At 41.3% G+C, this 25298-nt stretch overlaps 1 protein-coding gene across 12 annotated transcripts in view; it reads left to right on the plus strand.

Annotated features, from left to right (window-relative positions):
- mapk8ip3 (mitogen-activated protein kinase 8 interacting protein 3) overlaps window positions 1–25298 on the plus strand; it is a 50722-nt gene that overhangs the window by 11817 nt on the left and 13607 nt on the right. For 2 of the 12 annotated variants that reach the window (XM_072692831.1, XM_072692836.1), the window contains exons 2-17: window positions 1414–1534; window positions 1664–1734; window positions 3320–3408; window positions 9156–9300; window positions 11192–11414; window positions 11816–11918; window positions 12423–12541; window positions 16122–16139; window positions 16717–16774; window positions 17446–17598; window positions 17720–17777; window positions 18383–18531; window positions 19515–19571; window positions 19968–20132; window positions 22007–22166; window positions 24547–24597. In XM_072692831.1, the coding sequence (XP_072548932.1) occupies window positions 1414–1534; window positions 1664–1734; window positions 3320–3408; window positions 9156–9300; window positions 11192–11414; window positions 11816–11918; window positions 12423–12541; window positions 16122–16139; window positions 16717–16774; window positions 17446–17598; window positions 17720–17777; window positions 18383–18531; window positions 19515–19571; window positions 19968–20132; window positions 22007–22166; window positions 24547–24597 (1740 nt within the window). The remainder of the gene's footprint in view (window positions 1–1413; window positions 1535–1663; window positions 1735–3319; window positions 3409–9155; window positions 9301–11191; window positions 11415–11815; window positions 11919–12422; window positions 12542–16121; window positions 16140–16716; window positions 16775–17445; window positions 17599–17719; window positions 17778–18382; window positions 18532–19514; window positions 19572–19967; window positions 20133–22006; window positions 22167–24546; window positions 24598–25298) is intronic. The other 10 variants (XM_072692834.1, XM_072692833.1, XM_072692839.1 and 7 more) reach the window with 10 other exon arrangements.

Consider the following 25298-nt stretch of genomic DNA (forward strand, 5'->3'; position numbering starts at 1 on the left):
TGTTTTGGAGATACATGTTTTTTATTGGACAGCAACACATAACTTGAGGTTATCTTCACCATCTCTGTTATTTAGTAGGTAAAAGACTTTGTAAGAGATTTTACCTTTTCTTATAAAGCTGCCATTATGGAGAAATTCAGTTTTTGTTTCACAGCACTGACATATACTATAAAATAGCTATATAGTTATACATTGATCATCCATAACATTAACACCACTGAATGATGAAGTAAAAAAAACACTGATAATCTTCATCTACAGTTGTGTGTGTGTGTCTTCATCTAAGGTGTGGGATATATTAGGCAGCAAGTGAACAGTCAGGTTTTAAGGTAATAAGTTGGAGGCAGGAAAAATAGGCACAATAGCCAAATTTGACTAATGTCAAGGACAATATGACTAAGTCAAGAGTCAATAGGCTTTTTATTGTCATTTCAGCTCTGTACAAGTACACAGTGGAATGAAACGAAACAGATCAAAACAATACAAGTACAGGACAGACTGCAGAAAGTGCAACATGCAGACATAGGTGACAACATTAAAATAGACAGACAATACAATAAAATACAATAAATAGAGGTGGTGAGAATAAGGATGCAGACAGATTAAAATGCTATGGGTCGTGAGGGGTAGGGGGTTTAGTTCGGTCAAAGGCTGACTACTTGAGGGTCGAAGCTATTGCAGAACCGTGCAGGGACAGCATGGATGCTCCTGTACCTTCTGCCAGAAGGCAGCAGTGAAAAAATTCCATGTGAGGGAGCGGGTGCAGCGTGTGGTGGGAATGTCTGTGACAGAGGGGAGAGAGACCCCATGATCTTCTCAGCTGTCCTCTCTATACGTTGTAAGGTCTTGCGGTCTGAGGCGTTGCAATTCCCAAACCAAGCAATGATGCAGTTACTCAGGATGCTCTCCACAGTCCCTCTGTAGAACATGGTGAGGATTGGAGGAGGACGATGAGCTTTCCTCAGTCTCCGCAAGAAGGAGAGGCGCTGCTGGGGTCTCTTGGCTATGCCAGAGCAGGCAGGCAGTGGTCAGTACCCAGTAAAGGACAACTAGTGAACCGGTGACAGGCCTTAAAGGACTCACAGGACTTACAGGACTTAAAGGATCTCCTGCTAACGTCTTGGTGCCAGTTAACACAGGACACCTTCGGTGGTCTTGTGAGGTCCATGCTTTGAATGGTCAGTATTAGGCAGGTGGTATTAACGTCAAGGGAGTTGGGTTTGGTTAAAAACGGAAACCTTGGTTCAACTCAAAGGGTTTTGACTTGAAATGGCATTGGGTGACATTATGAGAGCTGATGTTTGATAGGATAAACCTCTATAAACGTTTTTGTAGGTTTGTGTTCCATGGGCTGAGGACTGCTCCCCATTTGTTAACCAGAATTCTGAAGTGTGTTTGTGTTTGTTTTAACAGAAATTTATAGAGTTTGAGGATTCGTTGGAGGCAGAGAAGAAGGACCTCCAGTCACAGGTTGACTTTCTTGAACTGCAGGGAAAACAGCTGGAACTGAAGACCAAGAACTACGCTGACCAGAGTGAGTCTTACACATACAGACACGCATGCATAAATAAGAACCAAAAGACATGCATGAGTTTGCAGTATGAACACATGGGCCACGGATTATGTTTGCTCTTGAACCAATGTGGTGCAACTCTTTTTATAGTCTCTCGTTTGGAAGAACGTGAGACAGACATGAAGAAGGAGTACAACGCTCTTCACCAGCGACACACGGAGGTAACACCCTGTCTCAGACTCCTTCTTACACATGTAAACACATGTACCGTGGAATGGTGGGGCCACCTGGGTGTTACATTTACCTTTACATTTACGGCAGTTAGAACTTTAGGGAGTATTTGAATTAACTCTCACTAGGCTGTTAATGTATTAAACGTACATTTTTGATATGCATTTATTATCCCAGCCATTTTGTGTGAAAAAAAAATATGTGGGGATGAATCGAGATGAAAATCTTTGAAACCGAAATACAAAATTACTGAACACATTTTTTCACCATTGCATAAATTAGAATTTAACCCCAATTGAAAAATATTTATTGAACACACTGGACATTTTAACATTCAAACAGACATACCAACAAAGCAATATATGACTTTGAAATTTAATTGAAATTTGTAAAATATGTAAATAAAAAAAACTGGAAAATATCTTCTCTGTAAACCAATACCAATAACATGCATTAAAAAAGGGCAAAATGTGGATGAACCCACAGCAAATGAACAATCATTCTACAAATAAGCCTGTTCAGCCTGAAGAAGAGCTTAGCACTCTTCTTCAGGAAGTCAGCCACAGATAGAGTGGATGTGCTGGGACTGGGAGGAGAAACGTTCCTTTTCACAGCTGCTGCGGCCACTGCGTCTTTCTAGTGCTCAGCAAACAGTTTGGGGATTTTTAACTTGAAGTAATAAATTTAACTTGAAGTGCTGTAACAGATGTCTTTGCAGATGTACCCCCTCTTGACCATTCAGCCAAACAGTGTCTGCAAACGGTCATTCTTGGGTCCTTCTCTGGCACTTTAAAATGTTTCTGCACAGCCAAAATGCCTGCTCCAATACAAAGAGCGCCTTATTCCACACTGGTTGCGATTTGATGGTGACATCAAAAACATCATTATTCAGTCTTTTCACTTTTTTGAACAGTATGTTTTTTGCCACTTTCAGACAAATAATTTACCAAAAATCCCTAAAAAATATGCTTTACACATTAAATGTGATTTCTTCATGCATCAGAAAGGAATTTGAAACACTTGCATACTTACAAAGCCTTTCACACCAAACACCAAATCTGATTTGCCATCTGCTTAATTTTCGTGATTTTCTGTCACAGCTCTCTTTCTGGTGGTATGATAACAGCCAGCCAGAACCAGAACTTTTAATGGAACTCACTGTGTGTCCTCCTCACCCACGTAGCTGTGTCTCCAAAATCTGTTTATAAACAGCCCAAACTCAGTTAGCATGCAACCGATCCCTGCGGAGTGTAGACGCTCTCCTGAAGTTTAATGTGTGAAAGAACTGAAAGAGTAAACTGTGTAGGTTAGTGGTAAAATTGAGAAAAGGTGCGAGGCATTGCTGTGAGGTTTTGGATGCATTTAGCGACGAGAGCATCAGTGTCAAGTCAGGATGTTGGATTGTCAACAACCCACCTCATCCCAATTTATTGAATGGAGCACCATTATCCCAGGGGTGTCCCAGCCTATTAAAATGTTTACACTTACACACACTCTCTCACAACCCATCTGCACTCACATGTCCATGCATAGACATACTGTATGCTTATATGATTTGAATTCTTTTATTTTCAGATGATTCAGACCTACGTGGAGCACATTGAACGGTCCAAAATGCAGCAGACCGGAAGCAACCAGTCAGATACCACAAGCTGCGGAAGGACGTGAGTGTGTGTGTGTGATTTGCGGAGCATTTAGTAGGGGTATAACAATGCTTTAAGAAGGATCTACAGCCTACAAAAGAACCATTTAAGAACCCCCTTTTTTGACCAGAATCTTTTTCAAGATATCGTGGGAATATGAAATTGTGAAACCAACCAAATCTTGGGCTGACTGTATCATTACACCTCCAACTACCAGTTGACCTACGAAAAAAAGTCTCCAATCCTAGTCCTGGAGGCCAGGTCCTGCACATTGTAATGATCATATCCTGCTCCCAGCACACTTGACCCAATTAATTACTCAATAACAAGGACTAACTAAGTTAAAGTGGGTGTGTCAAAGCAGGGGGAAACACTAAAATGTGCAAAGCAGTGGGCCTTCAAGACCAGGGCAGAAGACCACTACTTTATGCTGTCTTTTTGTTTATTAGATGTGGTCATTTTGCTTAATATGCGACATATTCAATCAAAAACACACCAACAATTATTATTTCAAAATACACAGGCCTTATATGAATACTCAATTGATTAATGTCAAAGTCACAGTCAACTTTTTTTGTGTTACACAGGGAATATACTGTGCCGAATTAAAGTAAACTCGCCTGAACAGTATAGAATAACCATACAACCAAAAAGTTCAGAGCAATAGTAAATTTGACAGAGAAAGGAGAAGAGACCAGCTCTCTGTCTACAACAGCAGTGACTGTAGAGTGCACATTATTACCAGTGTAATGATAATAATAATAATCCATATCAGCATACCCACAAAGATCAAATTACAGACATGTAGACGGACATACGGTTTCAGATATCTGTACATTTAAATAAGCACACCCATCCCCCATACACATACGTATGTCTGTGCACTTGTGTATGTCTGTTCATGCACACTATATGTCCAAATGTCTGCGGACACCCCTTATAATGAATGTATTCAGCTACTTTAAGTTGCACCCATTGCTGACACAGATGTGCAAAAGCACACAAACACAGCTTGTCTAATATTGCCAATACAATAGAACTCTCCGGAGCAGATAAACATGAACCTATTAAAATGATGGATGGGGCTCCTTCCAATATGCTTGGAATGAGCTGGGGAGTTTGGGATGAGGTGGGGTGTTGATCGTTCAACATCCTGACCTCACTGACACTCTTGTCGCTGAATGCAATCAAATTCTCATAGGGTTGCTGCAAAATCTACTAGAAAACCTTCCCGGGACAGTAGAGATTTTTTTAATACCTGTGATTTCAGAAGAAAAAAAGAATGAGCAGGTGTCCCAATACTTTTGTCCATATATCGTATGTCTATGTTTGCATTTATAAATCATTGGTGTGATTTATGTTCATTCATCTCTGCTGTATGTTCTTGTGTTGTTTGTGTTGTAGGTGCTTGTGTTGTTTATGTGTCTTAGCTTACATGTGCTGTTTAATGAGGTGCGTACCGGCAGGTTTAGGATCTTGCTTCAAGATACATCCCCCAGTGTCCCATAATTAGAGCATTGTCTTGGAGATGGTGTTGCTAGGCGCTGGATAGTGATGCTGGCTGACAGTCTGTCAGTTCCTGCTTAGTCAGAGGCTTTGTCATGTCTGCCTTATACACACACACATGCACAGACACACACACACCCATACAATTGTGCACATTGCTTGCCCACGCATAGTCTTATTTCCCTGAGTAGCTTAAGCCTACTGCTCACTTAGGCTCTTTCCATTCACATTTTTAAAGAGTTCACACGCACACAGTGTATATACATTGTATTGGAGTTTCTTTTACAGCTGCCTTACTGTGCAAAGGTGGAGATGGTGATTCATTTATTGTGTCTGTTTCCTAATCTGCTCATGCAGGTTAAGCATTAGATAATGCCTTTAGCAAAGCTATCTTAGTGTCCATAGTTTGGATTATGCTTCATAGGGCTGGGCAGTATGAATATATTTTTCGCTGTTGTATTACATTATGTCACATTTGGTCATAATAGCATGGTGGGGATATCGGCTAACTGGCTTACTGCATGTTTCATTGCACAGAGAGCAAAAATATGTCCTGTTTAATTGGATTTAGTGCAACACAGTATGTGGAATGCTGGTCGTAATGTTTTATAATATTTTCAAAACTACGTTTTTTGTGAGTGATTTCCTACTTATCTTTGAGAATTTCCCCACTGTGGGACTAAAAAAGGATTGTCTTATCTTATCTTATCTTATCATACCTCACAACAAAAGGATATATTGTGAATGGAAGTGTTGCAGCGACCAACACAACAATTTGGTACAATTTCAGTACAAAAAAAACCCAAAGCATAAAGCTAATCCAGGTGTTTTTTCACTTCATCCTCATAGACTTTGTATAAAAGTGGACAGTACGTCCCTGTTCACTGCCATTGATGTCCGAAAAGAAAGCTGCCATCTTGTTTGCGCCTGAACAGTAGAGGAAAATTGGAGCCAGAGCATTTGCAGTAGAGATGGGAGGCGAGGCCAAGTGATAGACAAACCCTGACCATATTTCTTAGTGGCAAGCCCTCTGCATGTCCCTATACGCCACGTTTGATACCAAGTACATCAAAATGCCATTAGGCCTTAAAATATCTACATGGTCACTATATCAGACAGTCAGTATTAGCTGTCTTTCAACTTGCCCACAGCTGGCAGTCACCGTTTTCACCACGCCCTTTTAAATATCACCAAATAACTCCTAGAAAACACGCTGATTATGAAGTGCTGTTACTGTATTCACACCTGCCCAGTCTAAATACACACATTCACAGGATAAGGCCTCATACATGAGAACACAACGTTGAGTAAATGGTCTTAGGAGTAACTTAACGGCCAATTTTCAACATATTCTGGTAGACAATGATCGACTGTAATCCATAACACAGGTATAGTAGATAAATACAAGTTTTCAATTTTTTTTCTGTTTACTATTTTTTATTTTCTGTTTAGCAGACTTGTTCATCCAGGTGTGCTTGCTCTCTTTTGTTTGGAATGAGAATGAGAGCATGAGATCACCATTCAGTGAGTTCTCACAGCGTCCCCACCCTGTGGCCCTTTTAAATGCACATGAGGGAATAAGCTTATTAGCTTGTTTGTTAGATAAGACACAGAACAGAAATTTAAAATACTGCCCTCATGTAAACCAGCCAGCCCTAGCGTGTGAGTCTTTCTCACTACGCATGGTGGCGAGATGGAGAAAGAGAGATAAGGTGGGGCAGTGATGGAGGGACAACAAAGCACTGTTACCATAGCGATCTTTGTAAATCAGGGTTCTTCAAATCCAGTCCTGGAGGGCCAGCGTCCAGCACGGTTTGGCCATTTCCCTGCTAAAGCTAATACAGGTCACGTGGTAATTAAGAAACCATTTGAGCCAGGTGTGTGTGTTTTTTAGGGGGGAATTGCCTAGTCCTCCAGGACTGGATGTGAAGAACCCTATTGTAAATTTGCTACAGTTCCCAGAATGCCATGCAAATCCAAACTTTGCTTGCTAACGGTTTTATAGCAGTGAAATGTGGTTCAGCATTCCTTGCAGCAATGTCTGGCCACCACGTGGCACACCTTGTCTGTAGCTTACCATGTACCATGTAATCTTCGTAAAACTTGTGACGTCATATTTTCGCCCAGCTCTAATGATTCATATGCATTATGCGTCTTGTGTCGTGTAGGACTATATGTATTGTGTCGGTCTGTCTGTCTGTCTGTCTGTGTTCACTTTCTAATCTGCATCTCTCTCGTTGTGCCGCTCTCTCTCTCTCTCTCTCTCTCTCTCTCTCTCTGTGCGTGTGCCGCTGTGTTTGTCCTCTCAGTCAACGCAACACCTGGAGGAAAAGGTAAAAATGCCCCATAATCCTCTCTGCATTACTCCTCCCTTCCTACCCCAGCTGAGAATTAAGCCCTTATTCCGGAAGATACGACCCTCTCAAGCAAAAGACCCTGTCCAATTTAGCCATGCTTCAGTCTCAGACTGAGAAACTCTTTGACCTCTTTCTCCTCTATGTGTGTGCGTGTGTCCATGCTTGTGTCTCCATTTCCACGTTCATTTATCAGCTAATTCCTGCCTTACTGTGTTAGGAATAGTTTGGTGACAAAGAAAAGTGGTTCAATTTCCTTCTTAATCCAAATGTAATCAATCAGCCAAGACTGGTCTGGTGTTTGAGGTTTGGCTTCTTTAGGTTTGTGCTACAAGCTATGAGGCAGATGAAGCTAACAAGTAATAGAAGCTAAGCTGCCATGAATTAGGATTGTGAGAACTGCTTGTCTAAGCCATCACACACTTGCCTTTATAAACCATATCAAGTTATTAGCTCATCTCAAATAGACTTTCCCATGTGATTTATCTGAAATCTTGGAAAAATATATATTTACCAATTATAACAAAGCAGATTTTCTCTCTCCCCCTCCAACCAAAGCCAACAATGCCCTACAATGTCAAAAACCACAGAAACAAATCAAAACATATCTGTTGTTCCTTTTTATTAATAACATGATGCCTAATTGACCTTATTGTATTTACTTGATATGTAGTGAGCATTATATAACAAAGCAGGTACATTTGAAGGTTTTTAGTAGCAGAAATGATATAGAAAAAGCCACATACATTGGCAACTCGCCCTTTGCCATTAACTCATTCTTAAACTTATTTTAATTTACAAATAACGAAAAACAACCAAGACCACCTATAAACCAGTAGAAACACCCCCAAATCATTGCTAGCATAATAGGTTGTTTAATAGTTAAACATTTTCCTGTCTTGTAAATAAATTCATACATTATAATTGAGGCCAATGTAAAGAAAAAACAACAGAAATCACGGGTCGATGTGCATCAAGGTGGAAGTTGGAGGAAAAGTATTAGACGACGGCAACCTTTTCACCATTTTCGTGGCGTTTTCTCATAGCCACTTTATCTTCTAACTAAATCTAGCATGGCTCTTTGTAGCACCAGCAGGAGGATCTTTCTTCGTAGCCTTTTAGACAAGTACCAAAGTCAGACGCAACAAGACACTGCTAATAACACAGAGACGCAAACAACTTAGTTTGAATAAACTGCCATGAACCAGCGCAGCCACACAGCGGAATGCTGTAACCTTTTCTGCTGACCGCTATAACGTTGAATAACTGACATTAGTCACATTTTATTTTCCCCTATTTTTGTTCAGATAAATTGCTGTGATATTGAAAATGCTGGAAGTCGAAACAACATTAGTGGAGTTATTACTGTACTCATGTTTCATCAGTCCAATTCAAACTGTGCTCTAAATAAGTCGCTGTTTGCTCCGAAATAATACAGTGCATCCAACAAGAACAAAAGCCATGTGCATCATTTATACAGCATTAAAATGTGGTAGCACACAGAAAGAGATGTTATTTACTATGTACAGTTTTTAAAATCAGTAAAATAAAAACTGTTTCAGTTCCACCTGTGGTTTGACCGCTAGGGGGCACTATCAGCAGCCAAAAAGTATGACGTATAAAAGTATATCATTCAGTGTCGGAAATCACACGCAAGTCTTTTAGAGAATGCTTGAAAACTTGCCCTTGTTTGAGGGAAGCGTGTAACTATTTATCCATCAGTTAGTTAGCTAGACATCTAACATGTCCCGGCTGATTGTCTCTCTATAGGTTATGGGGTTCATTTTCCCCCAAACTGCTCTTTGTAATATTTTACAGTATTACATCTTATAATGTATCCCTCTCTTTTTTTCTCTTACCCCTCCCTCTCTGCTAACCCCCCCCCCCCTTTTCTCTCTCTGTCTTTAGTAAAGTGGAGCGCCCCCCTTCGCTGAGTCTCTTTCCCAGTGGGGATGGTATGGTACGTGGGGGTCCCGGGGGGGCTAGGACCGCCACGTCAGACGCCTGGCATGCTAGTGATCTGGGCCGAGCCACCTACGCCCCTGGCTTCCAGGTGCTTCAGACAGACATGCCGCAGTCCCGCGCCAGGGGGAGGAGTCGTGACCTCATCGTCCCGTCTGCCACACTCCCTTACACCTGCTCGCGTCGTTAACAAACCCCTTCTTAAGAGTGCAATATTTCCACCCTGATGTTTGTTCTTTTGTCTTCCTGAACAGTTATCATACAAGACGCCAGCAGGCCTACGGGGGTGCATGATTTTTATTTAGACGTTCTTTTTGGTTCCACGTTCAGCACAGTGTGTGTTTACCTCTGTTTTCTGACACTGTAGAGGATTATTCGCTGCAGCAAAACACAACTGCAGTTTTGTTGCCTCCCTGACTGAAGTATGGATGCGCACTAAATATACAGTGACAGACAGATAAAAAAAGGTTCTGTCTGATCCCGAGAGCTCTGAAGATGAGACACTAATTTGAATAGCAGGGCACTGTTGATTATTTTAAGAGCTGTTTAAAGCTGTTCATCATTTTTCTGCGACTGCTGATATTTGGCTGGTGAAGTTGTAGTTATTTCTCATGATGAGAAACAGGAAAACACAGGTTCTTGGCTTGCATCACCTAAAGTTACTAAATGCCAGCTTCCATACTTCCTGTTTTCTATGTGACTCATTAGTAATATGAGAGTCTAAGCACTGTTAGTTACTAGTTCCTGATTTGTGGCTTTGATGGTTAAAGCTTTGGTTGCAGTACATCAAAGTTCACCCATTCTGTGTGGATTCACCATTAGTGCATGTGTGTCTACCTAAAAGGAGATACTGACTGTGTACATATGTTTACATACACTCACCGTGGACATGAATGACATGGCAGTATTGGGCTGGCAGTGATTACTTTGCACTGTTCCTGGTTCTTTTTCTGGGGCAGAATGAGTGTGCACATACACCAAAACTGGGTCAAACATGTACATACAGCACACCTAATAACAGTTACATGTACCTTAGCAGGTTGCACCCTGACCAGGCGCTTTTTGGTAGCCACCAGATTCTTCTTCTTCTTTTAGGCAGAATAGGTAGAGTTTAAAGAAATGGGTTCGGTTTTAAACAAAGTAGATGTATTTTTAATGGGGCTGAGATCAGGTCTTTGGGGAGGTTATTCCAAAAGCTTAATGTTAGCCTGCTTTACCACCTTTAACACCTGTGTGTTTGGGGTCATTGTCCTGTTGATAGACCCAATTGTGTCCAAGTTTTAACTATCTAGCTCATGTGTGTCAACCCATATCCTCAAAGGGCCGGCGTTGCTGCAGGTTTTCATTCTAAATGACCAGCAGCACACCTGGTTCCACTTCAAGCAATTGGTCAGTCTTTAAACATCTGATCACTGATCACATGTGCTTCTGCTTGGCTGAAATGAAAACATACAGCTACAACATCTCCAGCTCTTTGCAGATACAGTTTGACTCCTCTGATCTAGCGGAAGATTTGAGGTTATGCTAATAAATTCTAAAGTAGTCCTCACCTTTACTCCTTCCTTAGTCCTTTACTACTTTAAACAACTTCAGCTTAGTCTTATCTGACCATGACACATTCCTCCACAATCTTTCTCTTTGATTGGTCAGCTGCAAACTAGTCAAGTTTGAAGGTGTCAGTTGTGGAGCAGGGGCTTCTTTGCTTGAGTGTAGAAAGTGATGCTGGTGTTCCAGCAGCTTCCGTACCCTGTATGTACAATTTTGACCCTTTGTGTATGATTTAGACCCTGTGTTAATTTCAGACCCCCTCCTCCTTTTCTAATAATGTTTTATTTATTCTGCCTCAGTCACGGAAATCTTGAAAGCCTCATTTGTAAATGTCCAACTACAACTGTGTGTATATACTTAAATATATGGTGTATATGACTGTGTGTGTGTAAGAGTTTTGTAAGATGTGTGTGTTTCTGCTTTCTCTCCTTAAGGAGGATGGCTCAGAGTCTGACTCCGTCGCGGCCACACCCAGCAGCACGGGCAGCAACACACCCACATCGTCTGTTCCCTCGGCAACAGTCACACCTCTCAATGAGTCAATGCTGCCCTCTGGGGAATTTGAAGGATCCCGAGGCCGCGGGCGCAAGAACGCCAAGAGACTGAGCAGAAACATGGAGGTGCAAGTTTCCCAGGAGACCAGGAATGTCAGCATTGGTGAGATAAAGAGAGAGAGAAATAATGTTAAAATAGCCATGTACAATGCAAAATCACACATGGGTTTAAGTAAAACAGATACATAAAGTATAAAATACAAATACATGATATCTTCAGTTCTCAATACATCTGAATTTTGCATTGAAAGGTTCCCATTTTACAAAACACAAATATTCACTGTTAAATGACAAAAAAAATGAATAAACATGAATTAACTTTCTTCATATACTGCATTAATATACTGCCACTCGACCCTCACTGTGTGAATGTTATTGTATGACCTTAAAATAGAAAATATCTAAATTTTGTTGGAATAAAAACCCCTTTGAATAATTTGGGATAAATGCTATGCTATGGAACAAATGCTGTGGCTCTAGTTGTGCGTGTGTGCATATGTGCAGGTATGGGGAGCAGTGATGAGTGGTCTGAATTTCAGGAGATCATAGATTCTACACCGGAGTTAGACATGTGCATGGATCCTCGTATTTATGGTGGGGGGAACAGGTAAGTCAACAACTGTGCAAACTGTTCAATCTGTCTGTCTGTTTACCTACTTACCGACCTACCTACCTACCTACCTGTTTATCTATCAGTCTATACAGTTGTGCTGTGCAGTGACAAGAACTTGGCTATACAATATGTATCACGGTACATGAAAACCATATTAATAAAAACATCATATGTATAAAAAGAATAATTTTTATGCATTTAGAACAGTGGGATCAGCGTACAACAGCGTACAACTGCCCTGAACCTTTGAATTGATATATATATATATATATATATATATATATATATATATATACTGTGTTTTTAAGAATTGATACAGTGTTGCAAGACGTAAAATTGTATACATCCATAATATTTATATTTATTATATGTATTATTTTAAATGTTATATATGTTTTATTATGTACCTGTATAGTGCTCTTGTTTGGTAGCCATGGGTCAAACTGGGTCATGTCTGACCCCTTTTTATTGGACCCCTTCTTCTTTTTGCCTTTCCAGCCCCTCTCAGGGCATAGTGAATGAAGCATTTGGCATCAACACAGACTCCCTCTACCACGAGATCAAAGATGCCAAGTGTGGTATTATCGGTGATGTGGACTCGGGGGCGGAGCTTCTCGGTAAGCTGGTTTTGTCCAGCTGGATTTATTGCTTTTTGACCTTTTTTACTTTGACTGTAGTATTGATTTACAGCTTTTTAATAAATGTAGGTGTGATCGACGTTTTGTTCATAACCTTCATTTATGATTTCCTGTTGTTTTTAGCACTTTTAAGTGCGATGTTAAGCGATGTGTTGTAGGCCGTGATTGTTGCTCTTTGCACTTTGACCTGCATGACTGCATCTTGTATGCAGTATCCACATTGCTGGATGTCCCTGCGCTTCCTCACTGCCAAGAGCTACTGGGATATCACTCTTGCCCCATGGCTGCAGCACCCCTCCCCTCCCTCTAAATCCTCAAAAAAGCAATTTTACTGCAAAAGAGGGAACGCTTTCATTTGATTGGGTTTGGATGAAAGAGTGCTGCTTTGTTTCAGTTCCTCTTTGGGTTGAGGCTTGTCTGTTTGTGATTTTGGTTTTACTGTGAAGGCAGAACTTCATTTAATTTGTTTATCTCAGTGTGAAGGTGGAGCTTTGATTTGAATGGCCGTCTCACTCACTGACCCTTGACCCCTCTCTGTGCTTCCTTCCTGTGTGTGCTTCTCCTGGCCATGCCCCTAGGGGAATTCTCAGGTGTGTATCCAATCACTGGTCCTTATTGGTCCATATTATTTTTCATTTCTCTGCTCTTTTTAGTTTTACACTTTGTCTTATTTGGTATGCAATGAACATTAGGATGAGTGGGATTGGTTGGTAGACCCCATTATATTGAACATTAAAGCAACATTATGTTGTAAATTTACCTTAAATAGCAGCTTCAAAATTATTTTGATGGGCCACTGACTGCAATAGGGAGAATTGCTTCTGTATCATTGCCACTCTGAACCTGAAACGCCGCTACTGCACTGTGTAACTTTGGTGGAGCTGCATTAGACCTCTGGCAAGAACTGCCTAACGCTGCGTAACCCGAGTTTACACATTTGTGTAAAAGCCTGTAATATTACTCCACCGCTTCAGTCTAATTGCTTCTTTCACTTCAGATGCCGATTCTGTATCTCTCAATTTGTGAACAAATGCAAGTGTACAGCTGTCCATTAGGGGGAGCTCAAAGTGTGCTTTGTATTTACAGCGGTCGGGTAAAAGCAAAATATATATCAATTCTTGCATAATTCTGCTTTATGACCCCATTCACACCTGGTCATTTCATGCGTCTTTGAGTATCAGGATTGTATCCGGATAAGGCAGAGCCACATAAAAATCCAAGTGCAAACACACCACATTTAAAACAGATACAAATCCGATCACTCAAACCACTTCAGGAGGTGATCTGAGACGCATTTTAGCTACATATTGCAGTGGTGTAAACGCATCTGTCTCTGCCTACGACACATTCAACACTAATAATTGGCGCATAATGATTAAATTTGTGTTTTGCCATTATTCCCACACAGCAGTCAGATTCCAATCTGGTTAACCGGAGACGATTTGACTACGAAGTGTAAATGCATGTGGCTAAAATCTAATCAGCAGATACTAGTCACATTAAGTGACCAGATGTAAACGGGATCTATAAGATATTAACCTGCTTCTGGAGATCTACCACCCTCGACTCCTAATCTATCAGTCTAACACCTGATCTAGATAATCCTGTTTAATCCCATTTAACAGAATTCATCATTCTGTATCTTACTTGTGTTTTTGTCCATCAGTGTTCTTTCACTAGCTTACCCAGCATGCATCACACAAACACATCATACAACAGTCCCAAAGCTCTTGTAGTTTTCCGAAAGTTCCTCCCACCTTCGACATCAAACATCAGAACAGGCTTTTCTTATCCTTTAAACCTGAAAACCTCACTCCGGATACTACTGCGGCAACAATGCTTACAACAGATGTGGCGATGGTTCCATGTTTTGTCTCCCTTTTAAGCCAGGGTCGCTGTAACTAAACTATTCTGGGTGGTAGATCTTCAGGAATGAAGTTGGACACCATGGTTTGGTCTCCTTTGAGCAGCAAAGCGTCTGATACCAAATGATACCATAGCTGCCTTACATACTACTACAGGACACTTATTGATATAGATGAGTGAAAAAATGTTCCACACACAGTCGGCTTAGATTAGCGTGGGATCTTGATCTCTGGATCAGGAGAAACCTGTTGCAACCTGTGCTCTAGATATAAACAGTCAACTACTCCCCACAGTCAAAAAGTTAGAAAAGAGGTTAAAGAGAGGCTTGAAATGTGAAACCTTTCAGTAGCTGCAGATGAGGTAGATAAGGCTGGGCTTGTTTAAAACAAGTCAAATGCACCTGGTTTTCCTCTTTTACCAAATGGAACTGTTAGAAGGTTTAATTTTAACCTCAACTTGGACCTGAACACTGAATATTTAGATGTGACATATAATCAGAATAATATTTAAGGAATGGACCAATTTATTTTAATGTGTACATTCCTAACAAGTTTGCAAATGGTTCTTTGAGCGATGCCATAAAATAACCACTTTTGGTTTCATCTATTTCAACTATGGGCCTCATTCACCAATGAAGAAATCCCTTCTTTAAACCCTCTTACATGGTTTTCGTATAATTTCTGATGTTCAAGTTTATTTAGGATTTGGTCAGATCACAAGAACAATGGGATCCACCATTATAAGAGCACACACTACATGTCCACATGTTTGTGGACACCCTTGTGAATGTATATGTATATGGCTATTTTAAGTTGCATCTATTGCTGACACAGGTGTTCAAATGCACAAACAGGCAGCTTGTCTAGTCCCCTTGTCCCCTCTGGAGCAGATCATGAACCTATTGGCAGCATACCTAATGCCAGACATGGGCTAGAGGTGTATAAAGCCCCCCAGAATTAAGATGTGAAGCAGTGGATCTGTGCTCTCTGGAATGATGGTGATCCATCCTATGCTTTTGAGAGATACTGAGTTGGGAAGTTGGGGATGAGGTGGGGTGGTGATCATTCAACATCCTGACCTCACTAACACTCTTGTCACTAAATGTTTTAAAACTCTTGATTTCGGAAGAAACGATTAATGAGTAGATGTCCCAATATTTTTGTCCATATAGTGTAGCTGTGAACAATTTTGCAGAGATGTGTTAGTGTGCAGAACCTTTTGAAGGTCTAAAGAACTAACTTCTTTACCAATTTACAGGCTCTTCCCACCAAAAGTGGTTCTTTTATGGCATCCCCCAAGGAACCATTTGCTAAAAGATGAAGATATTAAATATTAAAAGATTAAAATATATTCAAAATTCCTCCTCTGAACTTTGTGTGTCTGCATGCGAGTGAGTGTGTGCGAGTGTGTATGTGTGTGTGTGTGTGTGTGTGTGTGTGTGTGTGTGTGTGTGTGTGTTAAACAGATATCCCTCACCTAGAAGTTTCTATCAACAGATGTTTACTCGTCTTTTCTCTTTCTCCCACTTTCTGTCCCATTCCTTTCATTTACTTTCCACCCTTACTTTACCTTCATCCTCCCTTTTTTCCACTGCTTTCTCTCTTTCACTCCCTACCTATCCACTCTCATTGCTTTTCTTTTTCCCTGCTTCTTCCTCCTCCCCTTTTTTTGCTTCTCGCCCTCGCTCTCTCAGTGCGGGATGATTTCTTTGGTAAGGCTCTGGCCCTCCTGATTCCTCTCTGTGTGTGTGGGTGGTTTCAGTGTCCCATGCTTCCACCTCTGTGTGATATGACCCCCCTTTTTTGCTGTGATGTCCTTCTTTGTGGTGCTTCTGTGATGGCAGCAAAACCTTCCCTTCCTTAGCTGAGGCTGCTTTGTGCTGTGCTTCTGGATGGCCAGCTTTGTTGTCCTTTTAATTTTGCATATGTTATAAGTTGTCTGTAAATAAGTGCAGTTGATTTCTTAATCGATATAAATGTGCATCTGTCTCATCTATCCCTGTTTTCATTTGATTTTAACCACTTGATCCTGAGTTGGACTGTGTTTGTGCCTTCTCCCACTCCTTCATAAATACCCTGATCCTGAGTAACCCCAGTCCTTCTAAATTATGAATAGAATAAGCTAAGTTTGCTTACAGTAGCACTGATGGTGTACACTTGCTCATGATTCATGAACCCCATTCTGTTTTAATGAGCTATAATTATAAGCCCACCCTGTAACTATTGCTGTGCATCTGCTTTCGAGGTTTCTGAGGTCAGTACTACTGCTGATGATATTGTGCTTCACAGGGATGGGCAAAGAAGTGGAGAACCTGCTCACAGAGAACAAACAGCTACTGGAGACCAAGTAAGAAAGAGCGAGTGCTTGTGTGAGAATACATGTTCATGCTGGAATGTTGGAAAATTGCTCTTTTATTTAGTGAGAACATGTTTAATATCATCTGAAATATGCTAAGGGTGTACAGTGAGGTCAGGATCCCAAAAGTACCGGACGGAGCACCATCATTCCAAAGAACACAATTCCACTGTGGCTTTATACCCCTCTAAGCCACACCTGGCATTAGGCATGGTGCCAATAGGTTCATGCTTATGTGCTCTTATGTGCTGTGTGTATGTGTGTGAGCATTTACACATCTGTGGTAATAATGGGTCCAACTTAAAGTAGCTGAGTGCATTCGTTAGAAGGCGTGTCCACAAACATTTGGACACATAGTTTGGGTTCTTCTCACGCACTCAGTCTTTGACCTCTATTACAAACATGGTTCTACATGGAACCGGATGTGGTTCCTCTATGTTATTGTTCAAAGAACCCTTTGAAACCCTTAATTTTAAGAGAGTGTGAAGAGTTGTTTCTGTGTTTGAAGTCAACCTCAACAAAAACACAGACGTCTTTCATTGGAAAACACAGTAAAGCTAGCTAAACATGGACGAGGAGAAACTGATCCACGAGCTGGAGAACAAAGAGCCGTATGAACCGGTAGTGTGAACATGCCTCCCTCGTCTCCCCGCTCTCTACAGGAATGCTCTGAACATAGTGAAGAATGACCTGATCGCCAAAGTGGACGAGTTGTCAGGAGAGCAGGAGGTTCTGAGGGAGGAGCTGGAGGCGGTCAAACAGTCCAAGAACAAAGTGGACTCCAGAGTCAAGGAGCTAGAAGAAGAGCTGAAGAGGTAGCACGAAGGCATCTTCATGTGTCTTGTGTTCGTGACTGTGCATTTCTGCACCGTGTGTGTGTTCATGACTCTATCAGACTGCGGCTGACTGCAGGTCTCTCTCTCTCTTTTTGCTTAGGCTGAGAGCTGAGGCTTTGGGAGCATCTCAGGACTCCAAAGATGAAGGAGGAGAAGATGTAAGTGGAATTATAAACACTCTAATACCAGATTGTACAAGCCCTATCGATCCAATTAATCCCACTTACTCCTTTACTTTGAGTAATAAATTGGGGAAAATGAAGTTCACCCAAATGTAGTTGATCAGCCAAGACATGTTTGTATTGAAATCGTGAGGCTATCGAAGCCAGCAAGTAATGGGAGCCTTTGAAAGCTGTAGGCCTAAGTGATCACATACTTGCCTTAAACTAGGTCAGGTTTTAAAGTGACCTCAAATAAGATTCCATTGCTTCTTTGCTACATTTGCCTTGTGGATCTAGTGCAAAGCTAAAGAAGCAAAGTTCAGACACCAAACAGCTTGGCAAGTTGACTAAATTTGGAGTAAAGGTCACTTTAAAAGTATAATTAGCAAGGGATGTCACTGGCCACTCAATGCTTGTGTTGTTGCTTTTGCACATAATGTCTGACACCCTTTTGCTGTTTAACCTCTAAACTCATCAGTAATTTACAGTATTTAACCTCCATGCTTTGCTGAAGCTCTAAACAACTAACCTTGCCCTGCTGCCTGTGTTGTGTGTGTGTGTGTGTGTGGTTCTGCACTGGGCTATGTGTGTGAATGGTGCAGTATTCGTCCCCACTACAGGATGACGTGGCCATGGCTCAGCGTCGCAGGTTCACGCGAGTGGAGATGGCACGGGTGCTGATGGAGCGCAACCAGTACAAAGAAAGACTGATGGAGCTGCAGGAGGCCGTCCGTTGGACTGAGATGATTCGGTCAGGGTCATACACTCACACACACATACAATCAAACACAATCAGGGGAAGATAGGAAAAGTCATTGTCTATTACCTTTTTTTTTTTTTACAATATTTGAAAATGATAGCTCTTTTTGACCTAGAATGGAAAATGTATGGGACTTGTTATAGTCAAATAATACGAATTCAGTACCATGATTGCAGTACCATGAACCCCAAACACTGTTGTTCCTCCATCAGAACAAAATTCAGCATAGCCAAAGCAGAGCTGTAAAATGGACCAATTCCACTGTTATGTAACAGTCTTGAGTCGTATACTCACTACCAAAAGTACTTCCACAATCAAAGCTGCAGTATTACCACTTGTTTGGACACTTTTATTAGGTTTTCATAGAGAAGTAGCACACATTACCTGCTAATTATAGGGAAACTGGTTCCTACATGAACCAGGCCCTATGACTGCGTTTTTTCCTTTGCCAGTGTCCACAGTAGGGGAAGTCAAAGCCTGGGAAGCGATCAGGTATCTGTGCTAGGCTTAAAACTATTAACTAATACTCAAAAGCCCCACTCAGGGAAGTGAGTGGGTGCTAAAAGTTAACCCGAGCCATTCAGCTACAATTCTTGTTGAGGTGCCAAAAACAAAGCTATGCTGTGCTAGTGAGAGGTTGCATTGACGTAAACTAGCCAGTCATAGCAGTTTTTACATAAATTAGCATGTTTAGTACTGTGGCAAAAGAACAGGTTGGCAAATAGGCATGAAAACCACACCTGGGCCTTTATTTACCCCAACCAAAGTCCCATACTTACAATGTAAGTACCTTTAATGGTCACTTAGGAAAGTGTGTTCCTTTTCCTATCAAGTTACCATGCCAGAGCTGTTAGGTTGTCACATCAGTGGTGGTATTCAGAATGTGTCCATATACTGTATCACACATACCTTTCTGCGGGCCTGCTCACATCTTCACTTCATCTGAATATTTATTTACTTGTATCTCCTCACAGGGCTTCCAGGGAGAGTCCTCAAATGCAAGAAAAGAAGAAATCAACCATCTGGCAGTTGTGAGTTCCTATGAGACTTAGAGATGGCATATCAGTACCAGGTATTGGTACTGGGCCAGTATCAGCAGAAGCAGTTGTTAGCTGTGTATGTCTTTTAATGGGGTAGGTTCCTGTGGGGTGTTTGAGTGATTTGAGCACCATGGCATACTTTTAGATGCTCATCTTAAGTGAAATTCCCTAATTATTGGCAAATTAGTTTTAAAGCTTGTAGGTTTTAAGGAGGGAATATTGGATTGGTATCAGGTTTTAAGATTTAGTGTTTTATTATTGGTATCAGAAAGGGAAAACGAGTATTGTGCCATCTCTAATTCGTCTTCTTATTCTTCTACAATCACAGATAAACTAAAGACCATCATGGTTCTTTTTAACGTGAATCTCCGTCTACTTTCCCTCCAGCTTCGCACGTCTCTTCAGTTCGTCGGCTAGTCCTCCTCCAGTGAAGCGGCCGTACACCAGCGTCAACATCCACTACAAATCACCTGCAGGCTTTAACCAGAGGCGCTCACACACCATGTGCCAGATCTCCACCTCCAACCGCACACTGGAGTTCTTTCCTGAAGAGTGAGAGCACACAGCACGCAAAACACACATAAATACACACAGTGTCAGTGTTTTTAGATTTCTCTGTCGACCACACACTCTGTTGTCTGTCATTACACACCTTGAGTCATTACATAATTGTTTGTTGTCATAATATGATATCATGTATGTTGTCTCTCTCCACAACCCTGTTGTCTCCTCTGGGCTCTAGCTAACTTTTCTCCGCATTGCTGTGCTGCCCTGCGAACACACAACACGCAACATGTACACACAGACATATAGACACAAATACACAAACACACATACTGGGGCCTGACTGATTTGACATTTCTGTAGCCAATCCCATTTCCAATTTAGAGGCCTTAAAATGTTGATAACTGATAACATCTGTCCATATACTTTTGTCTTTTTATTTTTCATTTTCATTTTAATGTCATGCTGCTATATTTTTTATCAGTGTTTTTTTAAACTGTAACAACTGTTGCAAGTTATAAACAGCAATGACTCACAGGCTCACAGGTGTCCCATTTGGATCTTTACTCCATTGGTAATCTTGCACTATATTGGGAGGGGATATTAAGTGTACTAGGTTGCACTAGAAACTAGAAAATGAATGCAGACACTTCCTCACCATTCACCTGCACCAGCACCCGTCCCATAAAGAAACACATGAGTGTCTGAGCCGGATTTAAATCTCCACACACGAACTGTATTTTGATAAAAAAGTTAGTAAAGTATTGTGCTGCTCATGGAATAATCTTTTCAGTTTTGTTGCTGAGCAGCCTTAGCCTACTGTTAACAGACTACACGTCCAGTTACGGCTTGTAACGATGAGGAAAAACATTGTTGGGCCCATTTGTCACTGTCTGTTGCTTAGTAACAGAGACTTTTGGTCCACATTCAGCTAACACACACAGTTAATATAGGAGATATGGTGTTCGCTAGAAGTTATAAGTGCATTGTGGGAGATTATTGTGCCGTCAAAATCATGCTCAAACTCCACTGTACGATTTAGACACTAAAGAGATTCATGGAAGACATACTCCATAGTTCCCTAAAACATAAATAGGAATCCATTTCAGTCACAGCCACAGTCTTAAATAATATGAATACTGAAGCACTGAGGAGCTGAGTTACCAGAATTGTTTTGAGGCTTTATTTTTTGGTTTATTTTTCTTATTTGTCATCAGTTTTCTTCTTTTTTATGTTTTTCTTATGTCAAGAAATTATTACTGTAATAATTACTTTGCTGTTTCTTGTTTAAATTCACCTTTAGCCTGTATTTCTGTCATACTGTTAAACAGGCAAGGCCTCATTTTGACAAATCTAAGGATATTATCAGTCAACCGATATTTCAGTCAGGTCCTAACACATGTGCAAACACTCATTCCATACTTCCACATCATATCAACACCCAAGTCCCAGTTCAATGCCTGCATACTCACAGCTGGGCTTTTCCGAGCATCTGTGTGTTCAGTGTGTGTCTTAGTGTGATTGTCCTCTGTGTCTCACCTCTAACCCACTGCTCCATGTATGTTTCTCTTTCTCTCTATCTCTCTCTCTCTCTTTCTTTGTCTCTCTCTTTCTCTCTCTCTATCTCTCTCTTTCTTTGTCTCTCTCTTTCTCTCTCTCTATCTCTCTCTCTTTCTTTGTCTCTCTCTCTCTCGCTCTCTCTCATTCTGTTTTTGTCTTTATCTTTCTTTATCTGTCTCTCTCTCTTTCTTTCTTTGTCCCTCGTTTTCTTTCTCTATCTCTCTCTCTCTTTGTCCCTCTTTTTCTTTATCTATCTCTCTCTCTTTTGTGTACCCTTTTTGGCCGTGGCTGGCTGGCTGGCTCTCTGGCGCTCTCTTTCGCTGACCGCTGCCCCCCCTGTCTCTCTCTGTTCGCTCCCCTAGACTGCCCAGTAATGGTGTTGCGTCTCTCCTCAGCGACACAGCGCTGTCGGCCCGCCGGGAGCAGCGTCGTGAGCAGTACCGGCAGGTCCGCGAGCACATGCGCAGGGATGACGGCCTCATGCAGGCCTGTGGCTGGAGCGTTCCGCCCCGCTTTAAACAGGTAGCGCTACCCCCTCCCCTCCCCTCCACCTCTCACCTCCACCCTCAATGCTGGTTCTTGGAAGCTGGAGCAGTTCAGCCTCGGGAGGGGGAGTCCACTTTGACTGCAGTAAACTTAAAGGGCCCAAATCATTAATAAATATTGTTGAGTTTTTAATGGTTAAACTTTGTAGTCTTACCACATACTCCCCTCCTGAGACCATAGCTAAGCACAGTCTGCCTGTGCCATGGATGGGATGTCACAGATGTGATTTACATCAGGGAGAAACAATGAAATGCTATGCTGTGATGTTTAAAGGGCCACAGCCATCTAAAAGATCCAGACATCCAAAGGGATTTACTGAAGTTTAGTTTAGCTCCTAGTCTTTTAGCTCCCTAAACCACAATACAGCTAGAACAGATGGGTGATTCTTCAGTTATGGGAACTTTTATTATCCCCAGATTATAAATTCAGAAGAAATACTTTATTACAAAATACATAACGTAGATGTTAAATATATGTCATTTTTATATATTTAAAATTGTAAACATTTTAAACTTTGATACTTTGCTACTTTTGCTTTGTCCACAACCCAGACATTCAAATCTCTCTGCTCCAATTAATTGATTAAAAGCAACCAGATTCTTTCAATAAATCACATTGTGATCAAAGACGCATAATATATTATTTATATTCATATATATACAACTTTTAAATGTTTATGAACAGTATATTTCCCTCCTCAGCATTATCGTCATTACCGTAAGTAAGTAATTAAGTAAGTAATTTAACTACTCAGGAGTATTCATCCTGATCATGGAGTAGATTTATTAGCGCCTTTACCATTTCTATCATTACGGCAATATTTTAGGAAGAAAAAATGAAGCGTTCACATTTATATGTATTTCAAGTTTGTCTTTGCTAGCTGTTCTGTAGCTGTCTTATGTCCTAGTGTCGGACAAAAATGGTTATTGTCATGACGGCAACATGTTCATTACAAACACAGAACTTGTTGTGATGGTCTTGACACTTGATGTTACTAATGACAGGTTTTCAGTTTCACCATCAGTACCTTTTAAACTGTTTAGAAAAGTTAAAGTGAACGTGCACGTAGTGCACTCATTTCCCCTGCTCTTCAGTCAGTATGACTGTAAGACATCAGCAGAGATCTTTAGAGAATGCAGAAAAAAGTTCCCATTATTGTTCCCAAGGAGGACATTTGTTTTGCAGCCAGGCGTACGAAAATACAACATAAAACAAGAACCACAGCTTTCACCAACATCCAATGCAGCTTATATACCGCAGTCAAATGTTTGCTGAATGTGGCTGAATGTGTGCTGATAATAATCTTGACTAGAGCTATCAGCAGTTTGTATACATCACAAATGTAATTTGTTCTGTAGCCAGGGGTATGAAAGAGTTATTTTATTACTTTTGACCATTGGGAACCTACTTCTACGTCCAGAAGGAATAGGCAGAAATTTGAAGTTGAGTGGATGATCTAAAAAAAAAACAGTTGAGTATCAGTATCTTGCTTTCTGGGTGGCCTGACAAGTAAATACATAATTTAAGGGAGTTTGAACAATGCCATGTATTTTGTTAGCCACCTTAACAATATTGTTGAGCCAGTTCTTATTCTGGACATTTAAAAATATTTTAAACAATTCAAATCACTGAAGAACAAAAAATAAATAAATAAACAAATGACCTGGATTTCTGCCACTGGCAAATAAATATATAAGTATGGCAATTCTAAATGTACTTTTATTTTTCAAAAGTTAAGATGGTAAGAGCCCCCAGTTGAAGAATCACTATTGACGGCATGGTAAAAAAACTGTTCTGTTATGAGGCTGGGGAATAAAATACTACTGTTTGTGGTAAATAAAATCATACAAATATTAAATGTAGAACATGGGCCCTTTAAATCTCCAAGTGCTGCAAATAATTATGGGAATTGTAGTCTATTAAAAAGAACCAGCATTTACAGCAGGGTTGTCCTAGCTTAATAAAATAGAGGTGAAACACAAAAAAAGAAAGCATCAGTGCTGGGACATGTCCTAGTGAGCTTCTTCAACAGAAGGATCCTGAGCAAAGGGCTGATGCTGCGTTTCAGGTGTTTGAGCTAACCTACGTGGTGGTTTTCGGATCTGAACTGGTCAGGTAACAGCTCTTCTTCCTGTTGTCAGTGGGACTGCAACTGCAAATGTAGTTGGAAGTGTTCCATGGCAACAGCATCGTGATTCCTACAGAATCATGCTGGCAGGTAGCTCAAGCGGAGACAGGTTTCATTCATTTTGTGGTTCTCAGAGCATCCGCAGTGAGAGTTTGGTGAGAGTTTTGTGTGTCAGGGTTGCCAGTGGTGACGGTGTGTCGCCACGGCTCTAACTGTGATCTCCCGCAGACGGCCTCCCAGGCGGACAGCGCTCAGGACGCCGCAGCAAAGAGGCCGCAGGCAAGTCCGAACGGCAGAGGACCAGCATGCACCTCTCCCGCCCCGCCCCGGTCCGAAACCCCGCCCTAACCCCACTTAAGCACTACAGGCTGCCTGGCAGCCCCATTCCTGTAGATCTGACAAAGATCCCTTAAGGTTCTTTGCTGGGTTTAACAAGGTATTGATAAGGAGTGAGACTAATAGCTGGCTACAGGTTTGCAGTAACACCTCAACAGCACATAGCAACACGATAATTCTGCACAGATTGCTTTTATTAAGCTCTAATATCTATAACACAGACATAAGGCTAAACAGATCAGCCATGTAGGACCCCCCCCCCCCCCCACACACACACACACACACTCACACAGAAATTGCTTGTTTCACGTCACTGGTTGCCAAATCATCAGATAATCAGCCTGCAATTCCAAGATTGGCTGTTCTTTCTGTCACTGTGGCGGACTACACAGTATAAATTAACCCCTTGTTATTGCGCATGTTTGTTTGTATTTTAACCCTCTAACAACAGTCGCCCCTTTAACCTGCTGCTCCAATTTGCCACCGGGGGTCTCCCCTTGTCTCTCTGCCTCTCTGTCTGTGTTTCTGCCCTGGGGCAAGGCCAACGTGAGCAGGTCGCGATGAGTCTTCCAGCACCGGGCCTTATCTACATGTGGCATAAAACAGTATAGCTATTGGCCGCTTGCTGAATGTCCCTGCCTCCT

Source organism: Salminus brasiliensis, chromosome 12 (genome assembly GCF_030463535.1).
Source record: "Salminus brasiliensis chromosome 12, fSalBra1.hap2, whole genome shotgun sequence".
NCBI lineage: Eukaryota > Metazoa > Chordata > Actinopteri > Characiformes > Bryconidae > Salminus > Salminus brasiliensis.